This window comes from Pollicipes pollicipes, unplaced genomic scaffold (genome assembly GCF_011947565.3).
Source record: "Pollicipes pollicipes isolate AB1234 unplaced genomic scaffold, Ppol_2.1 Scaffold_4002;HRSCAF=4701_pilon_pilon_pilon, whole genome shotgun sequence".
Lineage (NCBI taxonomy): Eukaryota > Metazoa > Arthropoda > Thecostraca > Pollicipedomorpha > Pollicipedidae > Pollicipes > Pollicipes pollicipes.
In genome coordinates this window covers 35,995,170-36,014,644 of record NW_023596420.1, presented here as the reverse complement: position 1 = coordinate 36,014,644, position 19,475 = coordinate 35,995,170, and the positions used below count along the sequence as shown (strand labels likewise).

At 50.2% G+C, this 19,475-nt stretch overlaps 1 protein-coding gene across 1 annotated transcript; it reads right to left on the bottom strand.

Annotated features, from left to right (window-relative positions):
* Positions 1-11,376: 11,376 nt before the first annotated feature.
* Positions 11,377-17,646, bottom strand: LOC119094432 (neuroglobin-2-like; the record flags this gene model as incomplete). Its single annotated transcript, XM_037217491.1, has 3 exons — positions 11,377-12,393; positions 16,588-16,819; positions 17,561-17,646. Coding segments are annotated over 3 exons (471 nt in total), but the record flags the coding sequence as incomplete, so codon positions are not given.
* Positions 17,647-19,475: the final 1,829 nt, after the last annotated feature.

Here is a 19,475-nt window from a genome sequence, read left to right as displayed (position 1 = left end):
GGTACCGCAAGCCCACCACCCAAGTCGTGCCGTCCAGTTCAGTTTCCCCGCCGCTTCAACACACAGGAACGCGGAGGGTTTTACGTGCCACACAAGACCGCGACGCTGCCGCGCCGGACCTGGTGGGCCAGTTGTCAGCTGAGCTTTCCATTTCAGTCAAGTCAAACAATGCATCCGCTTTAGGACTCGTACCCAGTGCCGTTTGGTCATGCGTCAGACATCTTTACGCCAGGCGATGGAGAAGGCGGAGACCGGTGGCGATCTTCGTCAGCTACATGCGTTTGCATCGCGAAGAGACGCTAAACGTTCACACTTCACAAATGCATCTCATTGCTAGGTGTGGTCATAGGGTGTCACTACATGATAACACTTTTGTGATAGGCCGGATGTGGAAATAGCTGCATGACCAATCACCATGCTCTGATTTGAAATAGCCGCCCTCTGAGCTAACCATATGAGCGGCCTTCCCTGTAGCTCAGCCTGTAAAGTGTCGGACATTCTGGTCAATGTCCCGTCAACAGTGCCAGTGGTTTGCCTTTGTCGGTCAAAGGACCGCTGATGAAAATACACAAGGTAGAACAGGGACAGCCTTGGCACGGAACTGTGATTTATGTTAAGGTTGTTTGTTAAGCAATGTCTCCTAAGCCGGAAGTTTGCTGCGGTGGCGACTTTCAGCGCGCTGGCAACAAACTATGATTAGCAAACACTCCGATCCCAAAGGCATCTCGCAACACGTTGGTCAAATCCCTTAAAACAAATGCTTCAGAACCTGCATAACGGTGTGATATCTAAGCAATACTCACCAATGCAGCGTTTTCAAAAGGATTCTGCGAGCGTCTTGTTCGTTCTGCCGCCCGCATGCTGGCTGCACCACGTGGCCACCCCACCTGGGCCGACCTCCGCGCGAGGCTGGCCTCCCAGCGACACGAGCACGGGAAGTCAGCGGGAGGCTATGTCGCTGTCGGTCCAAGTCTCCCGGGATAAGGTCGGCTGAGGCGGTCCAAGTCTCCCGGGAGAAGGTCAGCTGAGGCGGTCCAAGTCTCACGGGATAAGGCTAGCTGAGGCGGTCCAAGTCTCCCGGGATAAGGTCAGCTGAGGCGGTCCAAGTCTCCCGGGAGAAGGTCAGCTGAGGCGGTCCAAGTCTCCCGGGAGAAGGTCAGCTGAGGCGGTCCAAGTCTCCCGGGATAAGGTCGGCTGAGGCGGTCCAAGTCTCCCGGGATGAGGTCAGCTGAGGCGGTCAAGTCTCCGTGATAAGTCGGCTGAGCGTCCAAGTCCGGGATAAGGTCAGCTGAGGCGGACCAAGTCTCCCGGGATAAGGTCAGCTGAGGCGGTCCAAGTCTCCCGGGATAAGGTCAGCTGAGGCGGACCAAGTCTCCCGGGATAAGGTCAGCTGAGGCGGACCAAGTCTCCCGGGATAAGGTCAGCTGAGGCGGACCAAGTCTCCGGATAAGGTCAGCTGAGGCGGGACCAAGTCTCCCCGGGATAGGCTAGCTGAGGCGGTCCCAAGTCTCCCGGGATAAGGTCAGCTGAGGCGGTCCAGTCTCCCGGGAGAAGGTCCGCTGAGGGCGGTCTCAAGGTCTCCCTGGGATAAGGTCAGCTGAGGCGGACCAAGTCTCCCGGGATAAGGTCAGCTGAGGCGGACCAAGTCTCACGGGATAAGGTTAGCTGAGGCGGACCGAGTAATTCCCAGCGGACAGCTGTAGAGCACGAACTACACTTATTTTCGCGCCCCAAAGCCTGTTTAGACCGTGTTTGCGCACTAAGGAACTGAAGAGATACAACAGCCAATGCGAGCATCGTTAGTGATCGATCTTGCAAAGTCAGCCTCGTTGGTTAAAACTCTTGGCTGACAAAAACATACTTGCAACTGCAAAGAGGTCTCGACGGCAGTGATCCCTTCCTTTTAGTTGTGTCGACCGCTGCAGCTTCTCATTATCATCGAGACACTCGATACGTCCTTGTCGGGTAAGATCATCTACTCCCTCATCGGATCAACATCATCAATCCACTTTTCCAAATATGTGCGGAAGGACAAGATCAAGCTGCTTGCTGTCGCCAGCAACAAAACAGCACCTGATAAGCTTGGGGACAAGCTCAGGGACAGTAATAGCCTCATATCCATGCATTTCTTGTCATTCTAAGACAGACGGTAATGCTTATGACTCCTTGAAATTCCCTTCCGTGCAGTCTGTTATTTCAATGAATGTAAAAGATCAATCAGTCCCTGCTAACTGGGCCGCACGGTACGGAGCATCGAACGTTTTTGGAAGTTTTGAGATGTGGCATGATACCACTCTGCATCATCTAAAACTGGAGCACTCGCGGCAGGCCGCCTTCTCGAGAATTTAATTCATTTTTATGTTTGTGATACACTTGCTGAAGTCTCAAGCATTTGACATGCGGTAATGTTCTTACATCGATGTACGTTTTTAACGTTTATTCATGTATTTACATCAGTGCTTGTTTTAACCTGCATCAATATTTTTTCACTCGTGCAATTTGGTTGGCAGAAAGTATTTTCTGATATTACGATTTGCACGCACAGCAACTATCAAAATTCGTAACAAAATAATGGCGCAGCAAGATGACACTATCGCAACATCCATGCAAAAAGAAACGTAACACGCACCTGGAATAACAATTATCTTGAAACAGAGGCGGCCGTCCCTGTCCAAATTTCTACACAACCAATGCAACCTGATTTTACATCGCACACAGGTGGTGCTTGGCGATGCATCCTTGGTTTCGAGGCGAACTTTCCAAGTGTTTGATGGGAACCGATTCTGCAGCATAAGCTGTTGGTGGAATTGAAATATGTTGCAGGAGCTTTTCAGTCCCTTGCCAACTGTCGAAAACACAGATTAGATGCCTCAAGTCTTGATCAAAGGGAAACAGCTAGTTTGCATCGCTAGCTTTATTGGTTTCCCGCAAGCTCTGGCCGCCTCTGGTTTGCGTGATCTGACTGCGGGGACTGGACCCGCTCAGCCCGACACGTAGTCTGACTGCGGGGACTGGACCCGCCCGGCCCGACACGTGACCTGACTGTGCAGACTGGACCCGCCCAGCCCGACACGTGATCTGACTGCGGGGACTGAACCCGCCCAGCCCGACACGTGATCTGACTGCGGGGACTGGACCCGCCCCGCCCAACACGTGACCTGACTGCGGGGACTGGACCCGCCCCGGCCGACACGTGATCTGACTGTGGGGACCGGACCCGCCCCGCCCAACACGTGATCTGACTGCGGGGACCGGACCCGCCTGGGCCCTACAACGGCTCGTGCTCAGGTTGGTTCGCAACATAGAGGCGCGCCCCTTGACAGGTAGAACGGCGCAACCAGCATAGCAATCAAGGTAACCTGATATCTTTCCCAACAAAAATTTAATTTTAGATTAAGCTAGTAGATAGCTCGGCAAAAAACTAGTCTTTTTACAACGAGGGGGGGGGCTGGTAGGAGATCAAACCAGATTCTAAACAGCTCCACCGCTTAGAGGTTCTCATTGCTTGCTGCCTGAATCTGAGTGTTTGTTGATAGAAATTGGATGTTTGTTTAAGCTGTGCTGCAGCTCATGACGGCCAGCTGACTAGCGGCAGATTCAGAGTGGGTGGGGGGCAGTGGTCATGCCCTCCCCCTTGGGTCCCGAAGGAGCCCATGACTGACCGAACGGAAACAGTTTTTAACACCCAGCGCCACAAATAGGGCCGTCTTTGGGCCTGCAGGCGATCGGAAAGTGCCGAGAAGCCAGAAAAAAACCCTTTGACAAACCTGAATGATTTTTCGCTTATGTTCACTTGCTGGAGACTCCGATTGCCAAGTAGCAGTCTACGATCCCCTTGATTTCTCAGCACTTGCTCGGAGGGTCCTACGCTGTTGTTGGTGCCCTGAATGCGAAACTGCCAGGACACTCACGGATTGGCCACGATTGGACACTCACGGATTGATTGATCAGTGGCCCTTCACGGATTATTCCCGTCCGCCCGACAAGCTATATGTTATTGTCGGGGGCCCATATGATGACCTGCTGGGCACTCAGCTTCTCACGAGTCCTGCACATTGGTCTCGTCCTGTCCATCTTTTCGGAGAGCCTGTGCTGTTGCTGGGGGCCACATAACTTAACCTAGTGGGGTACTTGATGCTTAGAGACGCTCTTCGTTGATCTAGTGGTCTTTCCAACAGCTGGAACTTGAGGAGAACCCTACAATCTGTCGGGCCCCTTTCCGCTTCCCTGCAGGAGCGAAAGCGGAAAGGCACACTCAATCGCATGGGGGTGGGGGTTGGAGGGGCACAACATTGGCGTTGGACATTTTATATTTTCTCGGCGGGCTCACGCTGTTGTCAGGCGCTACACGTTTGCCTTCAATGCACTGTCAATCAGGGACCTTTCATATTAGTCTTGGACTCCTCCCGTTTGTCTGGAGGCCCTGCACTCTTGACGGGCCATATATGTTATCGGAATTGCCCCCAATACTTGCCCTAATATCGAAATTGCCCTGCCGGGCAATTCCGGTTCTTCAGGGGCCCATCACATTAGTCTTGAGGTGTTCTCGTTTGTTCGAAGGACCCTACATTGTTGACAGGGTCTTTTTGATGACCTACCGTTGCACCCTCGACCACTTAGGAGCCGTCCCTATTGGTCTTGGTTGCCCACTTTATCGGAGGACTTCTTCTTCTGACGGGGCCTTTCATCTTGACCGACTGGGACACTGTTATCGCTCTTGGGTCCTCCAGCTTGGTCTTGGGCTTTTGCCATGAAGCCAGAAGGACCTCACGCTGCTGCCGAAAGCTCCACCTGTACTTGCGAGTGTCAGTATTTCCGTCGCCATGGCGTTTCGTCTGCTCACGCATACGGGCCTGCCTAAGCTACTGCATGTGCTGAAGACCGAGATCCACCCATGACGATCTTTCTTGGCGCCTTAGCCACAGATAGCAGCAGCCAAATATGTTCCAACGAGTCTGTGAGCGCCATTGTGTAATGCAATCTTATGCGCCGCTGACATAGCATATTTCATCCCTTGGTTGTTAAAGCTGACGCTCATTTACTTGTCCATTGCATTAACACACTGTTAATACTAATGTATCTCGTAATGCTTCGTCATAGTCAAATCAAAAGATCTGCGTTAGTCATAAACCAACCGGTTATTACCACGATGAGCCGGCTAGCGGCCGGAAGTCAGTTGGCCACAACAAACCTTAAGATGAAATGTGGTGCTTGATTTTGTATGGTGTTTGGCAGTCTAGTTTCGCTAATTTTTCCATAGCGCCTTCAAATGGTACAATCTACGATTATCTGGAGAAAATGAAAGTGCTCCATGTATGCACATACGTGCCAGGACCGGTTTTCCAAGACTGCGCGCAGAAAGATAGCTTCCCGCATAAATAATCAGTCATAAAAAATAATAAAAAATACATGACCCAAAGAGAGGCCTGAAACGCAACCGTCTGGAATACAGCCTAACAAGACACGATGGCGAAATCGTATTGCGTCACGGTATGATTTAGGCTAGATTAGAGCCTTTTTCACCAATAATGACCATTTCGAGGCTATGGGACGCATGAAAGTAAATTATGGTGGGGCAAAAGTACATGCACTTGAGGGTTCATCCACCGAGACTTGGGTCACACGGGGACTCCCGTCCGGGGTATGTGCTTGGCACCCGGACCGGACCACATCAAGGTGTACCTAACCGCATTCGTGGCAGGTGCAATCAGTGCATGTAGATTCCAACGGACAAGCGGGGCGTCGCGAGGATCCAGGATAAAGCGACAATGAATAATGCAGGACGGAGTCACCGCGGTACAAAACATTGCTCAACAGGTAAGTTTTTTGCATCAGTGTCTTTACTTATCACGCGCCCGCGTGGCCGGTTGGATACCACATAAACTCACTTCGGTCAAAGTTTTAGGTTCCTGGATTACGACCCACGGGTCAAATGAGGTAAAACAAGGTCGAGCCCAAGTTGTTCTCAAAAGTGTTCAAAGAACCTAGCTACCTGTCCTAAGCAAAACGTCACATGCTCACATAAGGTCAGAGCTCCTATTTGACCTTTCGAAAGCCATGGTGACCGAAATAATAGAAGACTGCCTTGAGTGTTGCATTTGCATAACCGTCAGAGGTTACGCTAAGCAGTGTGCTCCTGAAACGGCATGTTGACCCTTGCCATCTTAGGTCAGTGACCTGTTCTGACAATTAAGAAGTCCATAAAAGGTGTCGCATGCGATCCTCGTCATCAATAAATTCGAAATGAGCACCAGACACTACCCCATACAGCGAGCCCTAAAGTATTGAAACAGGTAAGTTTTGACCGTGGTCTGACCTTCACCTCTGACCCTAGGTCAATGGAATTTCGTCATTCACTTGTTATGTAGCCTAAGAAAGTATCTTAGAGATGTGTGGATTTGTCGGCTTTGTCTGACAATCCGTTGTTGCATCAGATTGAAGGCTTCCCTAGAAACTGACTGTGAATCCATGGTCTGTCTTTGACCTGTGGTAGGCCAGCGACCTTACAAAGTGCTGCATCTAGTTCTTTCATACCACTCGATCCGCTATTCAATTGTCTACAGGTATGGAAAATTTGGTACGACCACGCCACGGCGTTTGGAAACCACTTTGGAAAGCCCTCGGGGGGAGGGGGTCAATTTGACCCCCAACTGAGCGCGTGTTAAAGGCATCTTCCTCGCGTTTGACAGAAGTCGTGCAGGATTCTGAGCAAACATCACCATATAGGTGGCGCCAGCTGCGGATCCGCTCCCATGTTCAGCTGCGACGCGTGAGGTTGGTCAGATCGGCAGCGACTTTCTTGGAGAGCTGTCCGTCCTACAATCTATCGACCATCTGCTGTAGTTCAGCAACTCGAGACATACACGTTGAATGTCCGGTCAACCGTCTCCGCAACAGCGGGTGCATTACCAGGCTCACATACCTGACTTAGCTATGAGGTTTTATGGACGCTTTGGTTCAGAGGCAGCCAAGAGACCAGGCCATCTGTCCACGGATCGCCGTCCCAGCCACGCACCCAGAATGGACATGTGGATGTTGTGGTCGGATTGCGACACCCCGTGTTCAGCAAGTTACGGTGAGCAGTGATGCTCGTGACCCTGAACAATCAGCTCGCCAATGCTGACTCAGCAGCTGAGGCTTATCAGCTGAGGCTCAGCAGCTGAGGCTCAGCAACTGAGGTGAAACTCACGAGCTGAGCTCACGAGTGAGCTTCACGTTTAATCGTATGGAGCAATGACAAATGCTGTGCTTATTCACCTTCGATCAAAGACACGCTGTATTGCACACCAGCGTCTGAGCATGGGGAATGCCCCCCCCCCCCGCCCCCCATCTTTCCGATGATATTCCCAAAGAGCCCCACTCGGGAGAGCATTATTCACTCCCCGCGCTCTGTATGCCAGAAGTAAACGTCTGCCCAATAGCGTCGTTTTTCAGCCAGATGTGGCAAAGCGCACCGCGGTATCAAAAATGACACTGCGCGTCTGCTCCGTCGTTTCCGTCGGGCCTCTTCGCGATGTAGAGTCGGTCATGGCATTTGTGGACTTTTGAGTTGCTGCGCTGCAAATAACCAGCCTTATTTCATCGTAAATTAGTGGCTAAATGGGGGCACCTAAGAAACGTTGAAATGTGTCACTGCGATGCTCAACGACGATCAATGGCAACTTTCAGCATTTTCGCTGCACTGACATATTCGGCGGCAGCTTGAAATGATTTGCACAAATGGCCAGCACATTTTGCACAAATTACCAAGCATATTTCAATGATGCTTTAAAACGTATAATGGGAATTATTAAATAGCGATTAATTCCGTATTTCAGGATTACGTTATGAATATCAAGCACTGCACGATAATGCAAATGCAGCAATGTAACACGTGCACATGTTGCACGACCATTAATGCACCGTCATTTACTGGTATCAGCTTAAGATACCACAGAAGTGTTGATATATGCCGTGACGTTCCTCACCGATGATAATTGATAGCTTTGTGGAGTTTCGTAACATGTTTCGACGGCCACGTTAAGCGGTTTAAACGAACGGTTAGCATGTTTTTTCACGAAAGGCAAAATACACGTCAAGCATGCCTTGAAATTTGTGATTGAAAATTTGTAATGTCGATTGATAGCACATTCTAGCACTTCATAATGCATATCAATGATCCTAAAATGCAATCATTTCAGCACACAAACTCAAAATGATTAAAGGTCAGAATCTTGAGACCCACCTTTGTCAAATACCTTTTGCCTACGTTTCACAGCACAGCATAAAATAGCAAACACGATGGTCTTTGAACAGGAACTTTCTTTCTTTTGAACAGGAGCTTTCAGGAGCAGGAACTGTTCATCCGAGATTGTGACGTCACGGCCTGTGGCACAAGCTGTGCTTAGATGTCAGAAGGGACTGTGATTCCAAAGCCATCCATGCAAAACATTCGATAATGTATGCTTCTTTGAGCTGCGGGTTCAGATATACTGAGGCTCATTTTTACTACGCCGGCCCTGAGTACGTGGAGTTTGTGCCTCGCACGGTCCCTTGGCCCGTCGCTGCGGTCGACGTTATGACGGTACAAAACGTGCCTCACCTTCGCACCAGTTGTACGGGAAGGAGATTTTCCGTAACATCTGGGCGAGCCTCACATTAATGATCGGTTTTCTGCCGATATCGGTTTCCAAGCAGTGCAGCCTTGACGTTCAGGTGTATGGTAACCATCGCCTTGCAGTAAATTTCCTGTTTTCGAAACTTGAATACTGGCAACAATGGTCTTAGAATAGCCGGGGCCGTGGAACAAGATTCTTCGGAACACCTCAAAATGTTTTGTCTCGGAAGGCTACCAGGCTGGATAATTTTCTACTTCTTTTTATGGTAAAATGGACGCATACTCTCCGCAAAAGTGGAGAACCTAGGGAGGTAAATTAAGTGTGTATAAATGCCTACCAACGGCTTAATCGATCAGGTCTCCAGATTTTTCCGGAAGTACCCAAAACTCTGCAGTTGGCGGAGCATTCGCCGTGGTCGCGTGGTGAGTTATGGGTTCGAATGCACCATTTTATCAAATAAACGCCAACATCAAAACATGTCGGCATCATCAGACCCTTGAATGGAGTCAGTCGAGGTGAGTTATGGGTTCGAATGCACCATTTTATCAAATAAACGCCAACATCAAAACATGTCGGCATCATCAGACCCTTGAATGGAGTCAGTCGAGCGTTGATGTCCGGTCACTGAACATCGTCAAGGCGCCTGACTGCGTCCCGGGCTCTTGAGCCATTCCAAACCTTAGTTTCGGGACCCAGAGCCTTAATTCCATGACTCACCACACTGCATCGGCTTTTCATTGCCACTGGATGACATCAGATGACACCTCGTGACAATAGACAGGGTGGACGACACGCCACAGCTGACGGAGCGTTCGCCCATGGTCGCATGGTGGATTGTGGGTTCGAACCGGGCTGTGAGTCTGGTGTTTCTTGGCTGCCGTTACAGTAACAGGTTTCATTAACCGCACGCCGCAGTTCCGTAACAGTGATTGCCACTTGGACACAACAATCGCTTTTTACTCCTATCTGAAAAATCCGAGGCACCATTGCTACCAGTAGCCGTCTGATTCACACCAATGCAAATTGCAAAGCTCCGCCTCGATGATCCTGGACGTGTCGGTGTTAATGATAGTGTGATCTTGTCAACGCCAAGTGAAGAATTTGCCTCAATTAACATTATTTTTAACGCTTACTTCTTTCAATCGCGGTGGGTATTTTGTGCTCATTCTGCCTAAGGCTTTGTTTGCATCAGCACACATAAACAAGCGCGAACGTATTACAACGCAAAGTAGATAATGAGCCAAATTGTACCCTTTCTAAGATACAGCATAAGCTAATTATAAAGTTTAGTCTAGTGGTTAAATCGGCTGTTTTCAAACGTTCAGTTTTGGCTGAAAGTTAGGTGCAGAACGTTGTACATCAACCAACTGACCCTATGGTCTTAACCAAAAGTCGTCAGCCGGTGTATATCAATGAGAGCTATTGCTGTTTATTATACAAGTACCCTAGCTTATACGAAATTGCTGTTGCAAACGAGTGAACTGATAACATGATGCTCCAATCAGTCACACTTTTGGTTTTCTAACTCCATGAAGATTGTCTCTTAAACAAGCATGCACAGCCTGTAGCCACCTGTGGTGATACTGCACGAGTATGTCCCCGGTCCATTTGCTTGCTCAAAAGATCCCTCCATCAAAGCTCATCATTCCAGTGGCATTGACCGGGGCGGCGTCGACTCGCTGAACGATGTGTATTACATAACCCACACACCGGTCTGAATGGACACAAGTTTGGCAGCTCTGGCGAAATTCGTCGTCAAATGTCGTCATGTCAACACGAGGCAAGTGTCTACCAAAACATATTTTCACCGAGCGATGCGGTTCTCTTACAAGTCATTCGTGACTGACAGGGTATCACGCTTTTTCATGGATAGTTTCTGGGCTTCAGAATGATTATTGTTGAATGCTGTGCAGTTAGGAAAATTATTTTCATAAGATTAAGTGAGTGAGAACTGCGGATAGTAACGGAGAAAGGACAGCTCGAAAAAATGCGCACGCACATATAGCAGTGAGATTAGGAAGTCTCCGAAAGGACAAGGAGCATGTCTCGCTGCCTGCCGCCTCATTTTAGCTGGGCTATCGATGGGGTGAGCCCAAAATAAGACATGTATGGTGCGTAAGCAAAAGTTATACACGATAATTTGAACGTGCTTTACGATGACATTTCTTCCAGGAGACAAATTGTCATTGTTTAGGCTACGGTGACTTCAATTTGGAGGACGGTTTTAGAACAGCAGACGCGGCAGATACTTCGTGTTTCGGGAGGACGGAAGAAATGTGTCAAAATGATGAGCATGTACGTATCACTGTGAAGCGATTGAATACCGCTGTCTGGTCATACTTACTTCATAGTTGGGCCAATGGATTTGTAGCTATAGTGGTTCTGACATTGCTAAGCGCGACCATGCATGGATGGTACACCCATGCCGTTGTGCTCTTCGTAACGACATAACTCAGCCCCCCATACTTTTGAGACGGCATGTGCTCCAAAACGTTTCTGAATTTAGACACGGGGCCTAGGTTTGCATTACGCACATCGTATGCTGTCGACCACCGGGGATGTCGTGCAAAACATCGACCTAAAATCTGCACGGACCTCCCGATGGCTTTCATAGGGCTATTCGCACAAGCCTTTCCGCGTGCTTCGGACGCTTGTCAAAAGCAGGTCACGTCTGAGAGAATGTGCGGCCCCGAATGAATGCATACCCGAGGGTGCTTAAATCGACGGTCTAAGACAGATTGCTCGTCGCGATGAAAGTCATACCCGGGCTTCGAACGTCCGCTTGCATAATCTCAAATGGGTAAGCGGCTATGCAGCAAGGTTTCCAAGAAGCTACCCTCGACTTCAGAACCACAGTACCACAAATATAAGAATAAATTACCGCTAAGCATTTAAACCGGCAACCAAAACTCCTCTAGAAGAATGCCCTACGTGACCAGATAGGATACAGGAAAGCATATCCTGCGAGCAGTGACGATACGTGACGACAAATACGGCGTTTTCAAAAAGAAATATGGCGTAAACAGACGTGCGGTTATGGCTCGGTCGTCCTTGTCCAATGAACGGGCGCCCGACACCAGCGCGCGCCAAAAGCGGAACAAACATGCCAATGCGAACAGTCTATAAAAGATTCGCTCCCGCGTCAGAAGTGGGCGATCCTCGGAAGCTTTCCTGGATCCCTCATCCCTGTCTGAGGTTGGGTGTCACGCATCACAGCGCCTCTCATGGTCCCGCTCCGCCTCCAGCGGCGAAGCCCGATGGACCGGTGTTCCGCGGTGACAATCTGCTGCCATGGAAACGACTCGAGAATGACACACGCAGACCACAATACACGGCTCGCGGGTAGCACACGCAGACCGCAATAAACGCTGTTATCTCCTAGGAAGAGGGCGCTGGCCCGCGCACGCTCGCACGGCATGCCACCTCGCTAATCACCGTGTACATCCGCCGGTGGCCGCGCACCGTCCCGCTGCCCGCCACGTGCGGGCCTCGGCGCGAACAGACGGCCGGCGTTGACCGTCTGACGTCACTGAACACGCACTCGATTGGCCAGCTGCGGTCACGTGACCCCGAAGGTCACCGGGCGCCGGCCAGGAGAGCCGACGGCTGGGACTGAGCGTTACACATCTCACGGGTTCGCTGCTCAGGAGTTCGCCGCACTCTCTGCCTTCTCGAATCCCTCTACCAGCGTGCTCAGCACGAAGTCGATGGTGATTCTGTAAATGCTGTCCATATTGTCCGTGTAGGCGTCCCCAAGAGTTACTTTGACGGCCTCCAAGAACGGGTTCTTGATTTTCTGAAATGGGCAATGGCGAGTTATTTGTTGGTCTGCGCTCCTCACGTGGACTGCGTTTTTCCGATTCCTCCAGCTGGTGACATCAGCAGCTCTGAAGCAAAGCGTCGCGACGATTCAATATCAGCGTCGTCTAATTATCCATTCAACTGTAATTACTGCTTGGGAAATACGCGCACCATTCTGGCATACAAATCCCGCTTTGTGTTAAGGCAACGGACCAGGCCGGGACCTACCCCTTCCTGATCATCAACAGCCTCTTCTTTGGAGATTTAATCTGGATGCCGAAGTTAAAAACGCCTCAGACGGTGCGACCTGAGCCTTGCGCGCGGAAGGCGTGAGGAGGCGTGAGCGTTCGCGCGCGGGAGACATGAGGCGTGAGGAGGCGTGACCATTTGCGCGCGGGAAGCATGAGGCGTGAGGAGCCGTGACCGTTTGCGCGCGGGAGGTATGAGGTGTGAGAAGGCGTGACCGCTTGCGCGCGGGAGGCATGAGGCGTGAGGAGGTGTAACCATTTGCGAGCGAGAGACGTGAGGCGTGAGGAGGCATGACCGTTTGCACGCAGGAGGCGTGACCGTTTGCGCGCGTGAGGCGTGACTGTTTGCGCTCAGGGGGCAAGCCCGGCAGCGCACGCCAACCCGCATGTTCTTTCATACGGTTGGCCGTGCTCAGCTCGGTCGGAACGTGCTCATTCATGTCTCTGCGATTTCGGATCTGCACCTGTTTTCGTCCGCTGTCGGTCATTTTTTTCGCAGTGGAAAATTTTAAGTTGCAGCTATTGCTGTGCTTAGGGAGATGAATCATGGTGGAATCCTGGTGGTAATGAACCGTATCTCTAGCCCTATGGCACATTTTTAGCCCTATGGCACACATTCGCTTTACAAGGAGCCTCAGATGCCCCTGATATCTCGAGAACTAAAAAGACTAGAGTCACGGGAAAACTGGATTAGGAAGTACCAGTGTAACAGCATCACATAGGCGTGAATGAATAATGATGCAAGTGATCTTTGACTTACCAAATCAGGTAATATAAGAGACAGGAGAGAAATAGAGTAAGGAGAGCGGGATCTGTCACCTTCTCCCCCCGGGAGAGGGGAGAAGGTGACAAATCCCGACTGCCCGGGAGCTTGACGACGTCCCTATGAGCGTTCACTGGAGAGACAACCAAGAATGATTATGTCCATTCCACATGCTTGAGAAACCTCCAATGACCCTGAGGCATAGTGTCGGAGCTAGTGGACATAAATTTATATGACCTTAGTTCTCTGTCCAAAGGTAAAGCCGCACATGTTCATTTCGAGACATTTTGCGCTTTTTATGCCATCTGATTCGTCTTCTCATGCTACATTCAGATATTTAAAGCAATAGTTGAAATTTTCACAAGCTTTTAGCTAAACAATGGGCTAAGCCTTTGGAAAAATTTCTATTAGTTGTTTAAATAACCAAAATCAGCATGAGTAGATGAATCAGGTGACATAAAAAGCGCAAAATGGCCAAAAATCAACATATGGGGTTTTACTTTTGGACGGCAGAGTTGGGTCACATCGGGGCAAAGGGATGAACGTTATTGTTGCATTGGCTTGTTCTTACGACTATACCAACATCTAACTAAACCACATAAATGACAAAAATAGGGCTGGAAAGGATTTTCTGGGCCTTCCAAGGCCCATTCGACATGCGCCATTGGATTATATATCATATGGCATTCAAAGGATCAAATCCGATGACAGAGATCAAGCTTTGATCTAGTCTGAACTCAGATGACGTGAGATTGCAGAATCTTCCAGTGTGATAATGATGCATACATTGATGTAACACCGATCTATCCGGCAGTTTGCTTGAGGACAGATCGGAAAAGATTGGGGAAAAAATCTTAAGCGCCCTCGACCGGCTTGGGAAACGCGTTTGTTTTCCCAAGCTTTCCCCGACCGAGTCCCCGGGTATCAGTCATCAATTGAGGCAACCTGGGAGTTCCTCAAGCCTCCCTATTCGGGAACGGGTTGGATACCCTTATCGGTACCATACTTTTTCCACTGCGTATTCACCCTATAGGCAGTTTTTAGGCAGATAGGAGAAGTGTGGTTTTACCGACCGGCCGCTTAGGGAAATAGAAGAAAATCTCGATCGGGAGCGGACATCTCTTTGCGCGTTTTATCCCCAAGCAGCGTGCGAAATGCTCGGGATTCCCCAACTGGTCGGATAGGAAAAGGTGGGGAAATCCCGATCGGGATCGGATTCCCATTGATGTAAACTCGCTATGGACGGCTCGGGGAACGGGTGGAATTACTCAATCGGCCACTTGGGGAAAGCTGGGAGAGGGTCCGGAACAGGGTAGGTAAATCCTCGCCAAATGTCCCACTTTTAGAGCTAGTTGTTCAACCAGCAAAGTTGAGAAAAGGTCAAGATATCGGTCGGCATCGGACCGAAACTCCTTACTGGGAAGAAAAGGATAATGGGTGATGTACTGTTTACGTCAGAAAAAAACGCATGCAAATACACAAACAGCATTTCAAGCAGCAAACAACATTTAATAACACGCAAATATGATGTGAACTGGTACGCTCGACTACCTAAATGTCAGAGTTGTGTTCAAAAACGTCCAGAATGTATTCCAGAAAACCCTAGGTGTCTAGACCCCCATCGCACAACGAGGGCTAAAAATGTTCGGTCCAACTTTTCAAGAATTATTTCTTTTTGCCGTAAAATGAAAAGCGGCACAAGCGCTGGCTGTTACGATATGAGGCTGCCAAAAGCGTGGTTGGCCGGTCTTTAAGCCTATCAGCAAACACGTGCTGATATCGTTACGGTTCGTTTATCATGTGGCCGTCGCTCGTAATTATAGAATAATCAGCATTGGCAAGAATTCCCTACCAAAACTGGCATAAGCTGACCTGACAGGGCAGGCTTCTGATGAACCGGGGGAAATAACATTATACATCATGAGGTAACCTAAAATATATGCAATCTTATTTGCCTTTTTGCGCAACTGTCTTAGCTGTACATCTGACCAGTGCGTGCTAAATTTGTTGGTGCACGAATACGTGCACGCAATTAATTGGTCTTCATTTGGCATGGATGGTCAGGTGTTGGTGCCAGAGTTTCAAATGGGATTCCAGGGAATATGGAAAGAGAAAGGTAATCCACTGGTTTCTCTCCCTATGTTCGATGTCGATTGGGTGATAAATCCCGTCAGGATTGCACCCACCGACTGTGGTATGCTTAGGATGTGAAAATCGGACGTGCGAAGAGAGATTAATGACAGCAAGCTGAGGAATTGTGCCATAATTGCTTCGAAAGGAATCAAGCTTAATACCACAAGATACATTTCAGCCCTGCGTTTATGACCTGGTCATGAACTGAATACACGACACGACCTGTTATTTTTTTTATCAAAATTTGCGTATAATCCCATTTGCTGAGCACGTGATAGTAATTCTTTCAGTGGAATCGCATGACCAATGCTTTCACATGGTATATATATATATATATGTATATATATATACATATATATATATATGTATATATGTATATATATATATATACATATATATATATATATATATATATACATATATATGGGGTGTAACTCAGAGAAAAAGCTGCGAGCATCTATTGAAACGTCACTATTCCAAGCGCGATTAAACATGACTCCGTAAATTGATTTACGCGGCTATGTCTGCAGCGAGAAATCTTGGAATGGAATATTTATCCTGATGTCACGTGTCGTAATATTGACCCTTGTCTACAAACAAGTTGTAAATTAAATTATCTGCCGGTGATCTCTGTCATGCGATGCTGCACTGGCAAGATTCCTACGCATCGTCAATTTAAAATGAGACAAAGTGATCACTACGAAATCAACATAAGAACATGAGGCCATCTTTTCATCAAAACATTATCCCGCGCTTTTTGGCTGTGTATATGCAGGCCTGCCAGTGGGATGTCATATGGTCGAGTAGTTTCACTCATTTAAACACAAAGTCCCCTAACCATCCAAAAAGGTTTGCCGATTCGCTTGCAGCACGCTTGCAGTGATGCTGCTACAACCATGAACGAGGCTTTCGGCTGGTCACAGGCGCGCAAGGTAGGCTCCATGATGGTCTCCAATATATTGTTAGCGGTTCGTTCGCTGTCGAAAACGTCCGCAGCACCGAAGGGTCCCAGTGCTGGGCAAGGAAAGGACTGTGTCCAGCTCACCCAGAAGAACTCGGTCTTGAAGCCAGGCACCTTGGTGTGAGCAGCACCAGCCTGATGCAGGAGCACGAAGAAGGCGTCCATGTCCTCCAGGGCGCGGATGCTCTCGTCCAGGGTGGCCATCACCATCGCCGCGTGCTCGGCCAACTCCAGGCTCTCCGCCTGCTCGTCCTTGGTGCGCAGCTCGCGAAACTTCTCGAAGAAGTTCAGCAGCGCCTCGTGCTCCTCAAACAGCCTGCAACGGCGGCCGAGATTCAACACGGACGGTCGAGCGGCGGAGGCCAAGGCCGCCTGCCAAGCGTCAGTAGGCGAGCAAACAACAATTACAAAGCTATAACTGGCCGGTAAACTACGGCCAAATTTTCCGCTGAAGGGGAGGCGGTGCTTGTGCCCATGAATTGCTGGTGCTGTGGTATTTCGATAATTCCATTCTGAACACGTTTATCAGGATCCCTTTAAACTTTCGAAGACTAGGTAGGGGAGCTGTGCCATTTGGTCGAGTCACTTGAAGTCAGAGATCGCGACCACCTAATCGCACGGCCACACCGATCTCGCTCTGGCCGGCCGGGCAGTCGCGTTTGGGCCTGTGCTAACACACGTCGGGCAGTGACAAGCACTTCACTGGAGGCATTTATCAGAATGTCTGAAGCATTATCTGTTTAAACCCGCTCTCAGCCCACAATGATTCCAGCCCAACTGCGAAGGTGAATGGGTCAATTTGAGCAGAAATATTGTGTTGCTAACGTGCTGCCATCGATTCCTAACGACCAGTGGTTTTTACCGGCTGGCGAAGTAAAGGCCAGCGGCTAATCATTCCGTTTTGGAACGCGTCATACTCCCATAGTGTCTTGCAAAGCTCATTGAACTGGGTGCTAGCACAACAGATATTTCTCGGCCGCAGCGTCTCTTTGGCTACAGCCGCTCTTGGGCTGATCCAGGGCTTTTTACATTTTTGACATCGTGCTCTCGTACTCACTTTAGGAAATGCACGCAAGCAATGGGGTCACCAACTGACCAACGCCGCTGAGGGCTACACGCGTGCAGCGGCGTGAAGAAGGGAGAGCGTCATGTCACCGAGCAAGCGCGGCAGTGGCATGGCTTTCGGCTCCATCAGAGAAACGTTAGCCGTCTCCGGTGATTGCACGAGCAGTGGACCGCGCCGCCTCGGTCGGCGCCCGCCCCCGTCGGTGGGAGCCATTTGGGCCATTTCCGGCCCCGCACGTCTGTGGGAGGATGGAGAGTGAGGTGGTCGTAAGCCAAAGAGGTGGCCTCAAGCTCGGGACGGCACTCGATCGAGCGCATCACTGCACAATGTAGCCGAATAGGCTGGCATCGCCCGCAGATGGAGCACGGGCTAGGCGTTAATTCAGCATTCAGGCAATATTTGCGCAGATGATACCTTGCGTACACGATGCAAGCGAACAGTACATGTATTACGCATTAGATTGCTGGTGGTGAAGGCGATGACTGAAAGTAGCAAACAGCTTGTCGTTGCACCATGCCCCAAGAGACGCGCGCCTCGCTACGCCAGACTCTGCCGGGGTGTTGCTGCCGCTGAGCTGGGACGACCAACGTCCGGCGGCATCGGCCGCCGACAGAGGACCGCTGCTAACGCGACACCCGGCATCGACCCGGGCGGCAAACGACGCTAATCACCCGCTGGTGCGCTCCCTCTCCCAGTCAGAGCCTCCGACGCCCGGTGGTCGGATCGGGAGAGCGGCCGCGGAGAAGAGGCTGACCTGCCCGGCTCGGGAGAGGGGGGGCGGGGGGGGGGGGGGCTGGGTGCTTGCTGGTGACGCGCTTCGAGCCGCGCGCGACTGACGGCCTCGGGCGGCGGGGTGGGTGGCGACTTGCGCGCAGCGCCCTCAACCAGCAGGCCAGCGCTGCGACAGATCTGTCACGTCCAGCTATCTGTGATGGCATGCGCATACGTAGCGGGCGGACTGCGTGCGACAGCGAGCACCACTGCTGATCGGATGTTGAAACTGATCCATGACATCCTCTGGCTGCTCAATGACGCGTGCCGCATATCGGATGACGCTCCCAGTACGATGGTATTGGTGGTGAGCTGTACCCATCGGGACATCATCCGTGCCCACATCGGATACAGCGCTTACGAGGATGGCCATGGCATTGAATACAGTAGCCATCACTGATGTCACCTATAATCATTATCGATATTTTCACCTCAGCAACTCATACTTTCTGGCTACGACTCCGCCGTGACCTCTTCGCCAGCTGTCGCCATATGCAGCCAGGTGTATACGCTGCGGTGCTAAAGTTATGTCGCATCGCACCAGACCGGGGGTCGCATCGATTGCGTACCGTATGGAGATTAAACAGTGATGTCCTGCTCGGCGTCACTCCATCGTGCTGTTCGACATAAAATAACCATATATTGAAGGACATTAGGGTCAGTTTCCATTCAAGCGACGTTTTATGTGGTCCAAACGTAGACATAGTCTAATCTGCCCAAGAGCTGCCGGAGTCCAGCCCCCACCGATCCCAATGATGGGACAGTTAAAGCTACGACGGGCACTTGAGTCATTTCATGCCCTCGATAAACTACGTGATGCTGCAGTGAGTAAGCACTAACCACCGGCCACTGTAATCCAGACACAAGTCCTGAAAATGGCTAGCAACAGTAACGAGACCAGATCTCTACTTTGAGCGAACCTCTAAAAGCTACATCGATTCTGAATGATTCTGGCAAAACACAACGGGTTTCTGGACCGAGCAGGTAGAGCCAGCGTTCCGTCTTCTGATCTGACCAATCACCGTGACCGCTTCCGGTTACGTCACCAAAATACGTCAGCGCCATGCACCGGTGCAATGGGAAGGGGAGCTTAACGAATACAGTGACTCAATGCGGACCAGTTACTCTCAGAGCG